General features: G+C 31.2%; 1 protein-coding gene across 1 annotated transcript; it reads right to left on the reverse strand.

Annotated features, from left to right (window-relative positions):
• Positions 1-3: 3 nt before the first annotated feature.
• On the reverse strand, positions 4-8,837 carry LOC105452292 (glutamate receptor ionotropic, kainate 2-like; the record flags this gene model as incomplete). The annotated part of the gene is made up of 7 exons (XM_011693267.1): positions 8,721-8,837; positions 6,494-6,593; positions 5,855-6,013; positions 4,518-4,708; positions 3,985-4,142; positions 810-951; positions 4-259 (listed from the first exon to the last, which is right to left on the reverse strand). Coding segments are annotated over exons 2-7 (994 nt in total), but the record flags the coding sequence as incomplete, so codon positions are not given.
• Positions 8,838-10,400: the final 1,563 nt, after the last annotated feature.

The raw sequence follows: 10,400 nt of genomic DNA on the forward strand, positions 1-10,400 counted from the left end.
TATTTCCTGTACATGATAGTGTTCTGATGTTGCCTTTTATAGAATCGTTTAATTGTTTAAAAGCTCTTGCAAACAGTTGTACTGCGTCATACATGAGCGCGGGTTCAACTTGTAGCTGCGAAGGACCGTCTAGGCCCCATTCGTTTTCATGTCTGTTGTAAGTTTGTTGCACTATCTGATCTTCCGGGTCAATTAGGCGGAGGCCAGTGAAATTAACGCCAGAAAATTGATATGGTTCTAAATCCAGAGTTTGCAGGTCCTGCATATTCATCAATATGTAATATATTTAATTGTTAGGTCTTCCAGAATCTAACTAATATTGCAAATTAAATTATTTATTAATTATACTTGCAGTTTAAATGTCTCATAAAAAAATTCAAATTATAAATATTAATTTTAGATGATCAAATATCCCTCTCAAGGCACTTGTAGTGTTAACGAGTAGATTGAATCAAGTGCAATATTAAAAACTTTTAGTATCATTTGCACGGATCATTCTTATAATTTTACAATTTTCATGTAAAATTATTATTTACTTATCAATAACTATTATCAATAACTTTAGACTTCCATTAAATTATTATCTCATAATATCTTCTGTTAATAATAAGTATATCATTATCGCTATATTCATATACTTCCTATAATATATACATATATATGTATATGTATATATATATATATATATATATATATATATATAAATTTTTATCGAAAGTATAAATAATTTTACTTTTTTTTGCAAAACAATTTTAATTATTATTATTTTGTAATTTTATTTTTTAAGGTACATTGCGCGCATATCTTACCAAAGAAGTGACGATCACTTTGTACTTTTCGGATAAAATGCCAACTTGTTGTGCCTGCTTGAGAACTTCATCGAGAATTTCGTACGAACAGTCGATGATAATATTTTCTATGTTCGATTCTTTGATTTCTTGCATCGCTGGCCTACAAAAGATTTAATTCCAAGCTGTACAATCTATTAAAAATTTTTTCAATTAATTGCCGACCTTTCTAATCTCATTTTCAACGTTGACATAATTTCTATACTAAAGCTATTTAACTGTCTTCTTTGGAAAAAAAATATTTAAAAATTACTTTGTATATTCGAAAAGTGCCATCCCAATAACTATTAAAGATATACTCATATATCTATAACATAAGATATTAAACCAATAACAGGACTAATGTTGAAACAATAAACGAATAATAAGCATAATTTTTATGTTTATGAGAACTATTGGGACAACGATTGTGTATATTATATGTACATTACGAGTTAATCCAAAAGTAAGTTTCTCTATTTTTTTCTCTCAAGAAATAACTCTGACTGGCTCCAGCTCGGATCTTAAGAACTTTTATTTGGGCATGCTAGTAACATTCTAATGATGTGGTGAATTAAGAAACGTTGTCAGTATGCTTCCTACAATGGAGATACATTGCTTAGGCCCGTTCTACAAAACATTGTAGATCAGGTTGTAAGCCATAAACTGTAAGAATTGATCTATCACAGTCGAATGTAAGAAGAATATTCGATTATGATTGGTCAGTTTTTATAGAATTACAGCTTACGACTTACTACATTATATTACTGTTGTAGATAACTCTTTAGCGTGTCCGACTGCGGGTAGTCATTCGATTTTTAACCGCAAGAAATGAGAGTGTAATGGATATTCATTGCCAATTGACTAAAATTTATAGAGAAAAATACATGAGTATTCAAATAATTCATCGTTGTTACCTTGAGCGCCAACGAATCATTTGAATTGCTCATGCATTTTGCCTCATAAACTTCAGTTAATTGGCGATGGATATCCGTTGCTTTCATTTTTTGCAATCAAATATCATATGACCGCATCTCACAGACAGATGTTAAACAATGTTGTCTCCATGGTTGCAGTAAGCATACTGATAGCTGCAGGGCCGCTTCTCCATCATACCGTCAGAATGTGGTCAGCACACTCAAACAAAAGTTTCTAAGACCGCTCAGGTTCTTAAGAGAAAAAAATAGCAAAATTTACTTTTAAATTGATTCTTGTATATTATAAACATAAAAAATCAGTTAATCATGATTAATATTTCTAAGCAAGTCCAGCCAGAAATTAGTCAAATCGATATATTAAATGGCCGTTGAATCAAACGTCAATAATTTGATAAGTTGATTTTGAATACTGATTAATATTTTTGTCATCTTTAACCTCATTATAATTGTTTCTACGTTGATTCAGCAATTGCAAATATTTCAATAAGATTTCTATTATATTTCGGCCAATTCTATATAATATTACATCCGGCGGATTTCACGATTTCGCACGTTTGCGTACGTGGAGCAGAATCACTTTTTACAACAAAAAATACACAAGAACAAATTTTAATCGATATCGGTCATCGATAGGTGAACAGGATATAAATCCGACAAAATTATTGTTGTTTGTTTTTTTAAAAACTTATTTTAAGTAAATATGACATAATCAAATGTAAGAAATTTTCTAAACAATAATGATTCCAAGTAGGCTACGTTTTTCACGTACATCTAGTCTGTTATTGTAACTTCGATTGTTACTTCGATTTCACAAGATCAAGAACTCCAGATTTCCATAAGAAAAAAATTAATGAGTGAACTGCCTAGACACATTTTCCGTTTAATGGATGTAGAATCGCGACAGACTCATAAAATTCTGTTAGAGCAACATATTACTATAGGCGAAACATATGTATATGTATTTAGCCTGAAAGACAATAGAAATATATTTTGTCTGTTTTCAACTGTCAAGACTCAAATTGAGTTGGAAATCTCATGTTCGACTAATAATAAAGAAATCGCTGAGGGAAACGGACAAATAAACATTGTTTTTCTGAAAGATTAAGTAACAAATTGCACATTACCAAAACTCTAATTGTGACTTAGACTGAACTCATCAATGGATGACCAATTAAATAAAATCTGTAATATTGAGAATGACTTGTTAATAGTAAACCGTGAATTCAACAAAAATTGGCGAACAATCGAAGATGCGCGCGCGCACATGTTGTAATCTCTATTAAGTCTTGATTTTTGTAAAGTGGCATTAGAATGAAAAATAAATAATGTAACGAAGAATTTATCAAAAAATTTGTATTTTCTTTAGTTAAAATAATTATTAGTAACGTTATATAATCATCTCATTCTTTCTTTAAATTAAGAGACTTCACTCACTCATTTCCTAATTCCCATATAAAAATCTCACGTGGTCCAGTCTTGGCTTATAGGGATTAAATTCTTTGTCTCGAAATTAGGATTGACGATTGCGCTGATCTGAGAAATTGAGTTATAGCATCGTTTTCAAAACGTTGACTCATTTTCCAAACTCGTATAAAGGCACGCTCGATTCGCAGCGCACACTTCTGTGCGTGAGACAGAGTGTCTGACCTGCGTTCTTTTAAACCCCTTCTTCCCCATCTTTCTCGTTTCTAAACGATTCCTTTTAAATAATTAAAATTCGATTTAACGTAACAAGAGAATCGATATCAAGCTGGAAAGTACTGTTATATATACTTATATTGTGTATTCGATATGGAATTGGCCAAAAGATAAAAGTAATCTATACGTTAATTAGTTAATTAACTTAAGAACAATTACAATAAGGCTGAAAATGACAAAAATATCAGACAATATTTAACATTCATCCATTGCATCGACGCATCGACGATCAAATTGACATCAATTTAACTAATCACTTCTGGCTGGGACAGGATGACCAATTTTCCCGTGATTGCGAAATTGAAAAATTTTTGAAATACTTATTTTTGTGAGATTACATAAATATTTTTTATTGCATACCTATAACTCGGTCCGTAGCCTAGATGATATATAAATGCAGAGCTGCCATGTGAGATTGAAAAATTTTTAAGATACTTATTTTTGTGAGATTACATAAATATTTTTTACTGCGTACCTACTAACGATTTTGTAAGATTACATAAATATTTCTTACTGCATACCTATAACTCGGTCCGTAGCCTAGATGGTATACAAATGCAGAGTTGCCATGTGAGTCCCATCGTTTCAGCAGTAAACGCATACGAACCAGACTATCGGCGTTCTCATACAATATTGCAAAGGATTTCCATTTGAACTCTATGACGAGTTGATTATAAACCTGTAGAAGTTTCGTTGGCGATTATTATCGATTATTAGGTGAATAATGTGTTATAAGAAGGCGCATGGAATAAAGCAAAAATTAAAATTTAAAAAATGTTGAATGCAAAAATATTAGAAGCATAGAATATTAGATGTTATATATTTATTATTTTACGATATTATAAATGATTTATTAGTTTTTATTTTTTTAGCTAATGCAGACAGTACATTATATTTGCGTAACCAGATAATTGATAATTTTCTTTGAAAAAATAAATTTTCTTTGGGAAAAAATACAAAATTATATATGTGTTTTATATTACTTATTTATATTACAGTTACAACGTATATAGTGCGATTATAATAATCAATCTTTCAAATTTTAGCTACTTACTCGCGCTAATGAGTTCACATGTGGATATAGATTTAAACCTAATCCGCGCGGTCGAGAGAGTTGATCAAAGTCCTGTCGCACAGAGATGTATGGTACTTCTATTGCATCGCACAAGCTTTGCACGTGCTCGGCGACCACTTTTTCTTGAGGTCCAAAAACACCCACTATTCCCAGATCTAGCAGTTCGCATACTAAACATTTCGAAAAATCGATTGTATAAATTGTATTGCAAAAGTACACGCATATAACACTATTTGCAAAATTTTGATCACAATTTGGAAAAATAATTATTTATTAACTGATATTTCTAGTATCTTCTGGGAAAATTTGTGTTATGTAAAAATATAGTTTTTACAAAGATAAATTAATTGTGTTTATATTTTATTTAAACAAATATAATTTCAATTTAAAAATTATTTTTAGTACATGTAATTGTACCATTTTAGTAAATGTGATTGTCTACTATTCAATTTATTAAAATTTTTGGTTCAAAATCATATTAATATTAACAAGCTTATAATAGGGTATCAGGATAATCAGTCATTTAATATTAAACGCGTGATATATTGAATAATATGATCTATCAAACATATTGCCGCATCGATAGAAAAGTACCTCAAAATTAATCATTTTTCAGTAGAACATTATTAAAATTCTGAATTGGAACAATATTTTAATTAGGATAGTAAATATACATAATTCACTTTCTTTTTATGTTATACTTTTAATTATAATGTATTCTTTACTATATCATTTTTTAAATTTAAACATTGCAATCTTAATATAAAGTAAATTTTATCCCTCATCAGAGTTGTGATCTTTGTCCATTGACAAGCAGTTTGAGTATGTCATATTTCAAAAATACTAATATTTGGAAAAAAAGGTTACATTTCTAAATTGGAGGTTTGAAACATTGGAAAATTGAAAGCAATTTTAAACGTTTTACTTCTTAAATACACAGAACAATGTCAACTTTAAATAAAATCTATTTCTATAAATGAAACTAATTAAAATACACTTACCTTTTAAGAAAAAAATTACATAACATCAAATAGAACGTTTTTCTATAACTATTTCATCACCGATAACATTTTTTATGGTATCTAATTTAAAAAATATCTCTTTTCTATAAATAATCAATGCTAATTTTGATCAGAAAACAAATGACACTTCTGTTCTGTAGCGATAAATTGAGAGAGTTAGAAATGTGTCATTAAAAAAAAATATGTTAGCCTTTAGTCGATTTCATTTCATTATTTCGAAAACGATAATTTTTAACTTGGGTCACTTTTCTATCAACGCGGTGATATCTTTTCAATATTCACTATCAACTTCACCTTTCGATGATACTTCGAACGGGTCCGTTTTAATCTCTTCCGTTTCAGATATCAAGAATACATTCGAAAGCTCCATGTTATTATACCTATCTTTGTTCACTGCTGTCACCGACGATTCGAACAACCGTTGGATTATTTCATCTTGATCGAACAGCCCGACTGTAATATGGTCGACTCTTTTTAAAATCGAGTTTTACTGACTCGACCAAATTAGCTTATAAAATAGTTTACAAAATAGCTCTTCCGTAAAATAGTGCGCTTAATTTAGGTCACTCAAGCTTGATTCAACACAATTTTTACAACGTTTCTTTTTAATATTTAAAAGCATTAACATTATATAATATATTGCCTCCACAATCATGTTGCGAAAATTCAGTAATAAGAATTAAAAGATTTAAATATGCTGGTAGATTTAATAAATATTGTAAGATAATACTATTTTGAAGCTATAATTCATAACAAATATTAATAAATCTTTTGATATTGTAAATGTATTGTAAGGATTGTACTTGCTTGTAGAGATTTTAGATTGCACTTATAGATTTAAAATCCGTATAATAAAAAATAAATATGTAAATAACACCCTTCTGCATTTTATTTATTTTATTAGTTAATTATGTTAGTAAACGTTTATCTTACCTATCGGGACCTTTTTTGGGAAAGCACCTAGCACACACACGTAGGACAGGAATATCGGCAATAATATCAGAAGAAGCTTGGTCACCATCTTATGATCATTCTGCGTACACACACAATGAATAGATATTAAAATGCATCAGCCTACTGGTGAGCATCTTGACAGGTGCAGATGTGTATCCAACAAAGTCAGATATAAACGGCACGTACGAGGCGTACGTATAAGCCAAATGGAAAGGTCTTGAACGAGCACTTAACTGGCCGACGTTATATAAACTAACCAGAAGGCACCGCGCCGCCTGAAAATCCCTCTCGGCGCGCATAAATATTTAGACCCGTTTAAAATCAATCTTCCAATATTGAGTTTAGTTATTTGCTTGATGCTTATACTCTTAATAAATCCCTACCGAGGATCCCTCTGAGGGATACGTTACGTTACTTTTCCAAGTTTATTTTATCTGTTGCAAAAATAAGTTCTCTTTTTCTGTCTGTCTCCTTACATGTTGTTACAGCGATTCTCAGACTGCGTGCCGTTAAGTAAATCAATAATAACATGTTTATATAAGCAATAATTTGTTAGCTACACACAATACTAATTTCGATAATTTAGATGCGTGCGAGAATTGTCATACTTTTTTTCTTATTTATTAAAAAATTCTTGGGCAAATTCAGATCTCCCCTAACCAAATTTTATTGATTAAAATTAACTATTTTATTTTAAAACTTTTCATATTGATACATGATTTCTAATCGAATAGATATTTTAAATACCTATATACAAGGTTATTACTCCTCAAATTGTATATAAAAATATAAATAAAACATTACGCATTTTGCTTTACTCAATTTGTTAAATAAAATAGTTAATTATATTAAAATTCTTTTTGTTACCAAAAGAAACTTTTTGAAATAAACTATGTAATTACCTTAATGAAATGAATAATACATATTTCTTTTTTTCACAAATTAATGTGTTTTTATAAATTTTTACAATAAAGTTTTAAGAAATGAAGCTATTAAAAGTTTTTATTTTGGAAATTTTTGTTTGATTATTTTATAGACACAGACATTTTTTCACATAATTTTATATAAACAATTAAGTTAAATTACTGTTTAAATAAATTATAATATATAACAATTATATAATAAATAATAATTAAATTAGTTGAAAAAAAGATGTTGCATTAGCTTTACGCTCTTGAAACTGAATTCTTTAGTTTTTTTTCAAGTGATCTACATTCTCAATTATTGATTATAATTAAATATTTCTTTAAATTTTTATTAAGATAAATTTAAATACACGTGTTTAGAGAAGAATTATCCTTCATAGTTTTTCTTAAAGTAATTTACATTTTTATTATTTGATTGTCTACAATTAAATATTCCTTGAAATTTTCGTATATAAATTTTAATTTTCAAAGTATTCAAAAAAGAAAATGTAGATGAAAAGTTACAAAAATTTTTACAAGTGCAAGTTATATATTCGTAAATACGTGAGTTAATGTTATGATCAATGATATATCGATTTCGAAATGATTAATGTCGTGAAGCCACGTAAATATTCCTCTTGAATATCTTTGATTCGCCGGAGATGACCGGAGAGCGTCTACCTTGAGAGCGCGAATTTTTAGCGACATCGCACGCATTCGGATTTCCACGTAGCCTACTGTCATCATGCCAAGTGCACGCAGTCTGGCGCCTTCTTTTTCATTCATTCATTCAAGGCGAGCACGCATTCATGCCTATTTATCAGCGGCGATTTTAGATATTTCGCCGCAATGTGCGTCGGTTCCGTCCAATCGCATTGCGCGGAATAAATAATCAAGTAAGCACCGCGGACGGCTGCGATCAAGGCTTTTGGACGTCGGTCCAGCACACGTACGACATCGGCACAACATGGAAAACTAACGAAAATCTTAAAGCACATAACTACATCGATATATTTAGACGCCGAGCATCGCCGCCGCCACTGGTGCTTGTCGCGTTCGCCGTGTGACATAGATTTCGACGGGACACGATATCGAAAGTGTTCTTGCAGAGAATCGCCGTTGCATGCAATTTTCTCGTGTGCCTCGGGAATTTATCCGCCCTATCTCCTCTATAACCTTCTTTGTTTTATGTACTTACTGCGATATTGGGCGACACGAGGGTATTTTTCCCGAGAATAAATCTACTCACTTTATCAAATGCGTAGTCGTACTAGCGTCGAGTAGAGTTTGAAAAGACAAACCTTGTCCAGGCCAATCTTCCAGACTTCTCTCCAAACTCGTTTTACTTTGATCGTTTGAGACTCAGTCACTGGCTGGAATATTCTAGGGGTGGAGGAGACTTTTTCGAGGGAATAGAAGCGCGGCGCGAATTACACGCGAGTCTTATACCAATTGAAGCACGTATCGGGAAGGCGGTGGGGGGGGTGGAAGGGGGAGGGGAGGATTCAACTGATAGGCGACAGAGACGCGATTTCCTCGCGAGAGGATCATCGTCTCGAAGGGCTTGCAAGGGCTTACCTAAAAACGTGATGTTGCGGCTCGTTCCACTTGGCACGGAACTTTTGAGACGCGTGCTTTACCGAACGAAACTCGCGCGGCACGCGACTCTAAATCCGAACGGCACTTCTCGCGCGGCTCATCCCGGCAGCGCATGCTCTAAACTCACTCCCTTCCCAGATTTTCGTGGATCCGTCGCGGCGACGAAGAGCGCTTGTCGTCCGCGTCGTCGTCGGGCGGACGGAGTGGGAATCTAATGTACGATGGTGTCTACTTTTAGGGAAACGGCAAGAATTAGTCAGCGTCAACTACATAGGAACCTGAGGAATTTTAAAGAGATATTTTATTTTAAGAAATTTTTTTATGGCGTTCTATATGTACACTATCTATTTTTTTTTATCACTTCTTCGTCGCGAACGTAAACTAAACTAAAACTGATCTCAACGGCCTTTATACTCATTTGATTTCACGCTGCGAAAGAATCGGAAAAAGATAGTTTTTGAAAATCTCAAATTTGTTTAGATATATTTATCTGTATCTCAATATTTATCTATTAAGTATCTATTATTTAAAACTCTGCAAAGATATGAATGGCTACTTTGCATTAACGGGCTGTTGCAAAATTAGTTTTTGCCTTCTCCAAAGAAAGAAGAGACATATTTGGAAAATGTTAAAATTTTCTCAATTTCCTACGTTATATTGTTAGCAATAATTACACTGTCTGACAAAATTTTTTTTCTTTTTCTGAAACACAAGTGTGAATAATTATTTTTTATGTATTTTTGCTTGCTAAACAAATTTATTGTTCCAATTTGGAAAACAGACGTCACAATTTTGAGAAGAATGACGTCAAAAAGACAAAAAATGACGATTTTGAAGGAATTTTCATGTTGTAGTATGATTGTGTTAATCAAATTTGAATTCAACAGGCAAGAATACATCGGAAATGACTATTTACATGTGTTGCAAAATGTTGGACATGATGTTATCATAGAACTTATTCAAAAGTATTTATAGCAATACGTTCTACATGTATTTACATCCATCTACATTAAACTTAATTACGTTAATACTCTGGTACTAATTGTAAGGGTGCAGCTGAGAAAGCATATTAATTTAGGTGTTAAAGAAATTAGTTGCGTGAATCAAGATTACAATCGCAATTAAAAGTATAATCACCAAGCAATTAATGTGAAATGTGATAATTATAATTATCTCGCAATATTACCACTTAAAAATAAAAGAAAAGATGTTATTGTTTTAATTTTAATATTAATTTTTTAAATTCTTATCATTCGCACTTAATTAATTTTTACCTACAGTACAAATTAGTAGTGTTATTTTTTGTTATTTTTATTTTTGTGTTTTAATCTCGGACATTATGTAAAAAATCAAATTTGTATTTGATCAAAAGCAAAATACGT

This window comes from Wasmannia auropunctata, unplaced genomic scaffold, assembly GCF_000956235.1.
Source record: "Wasmannia auropunctata unplaced genomic scaffold, wasmannia.A_1.0 LD336034.1, whole genome shotgun sequence".
Classification (NCBI taxonomy): domain Eukaryota; kingdom Metazoa; phylum Arthropoda; class Insecta; order Hymenoptera; family Formicidae; genus Wasmannia; species Wasmannia auropunctata.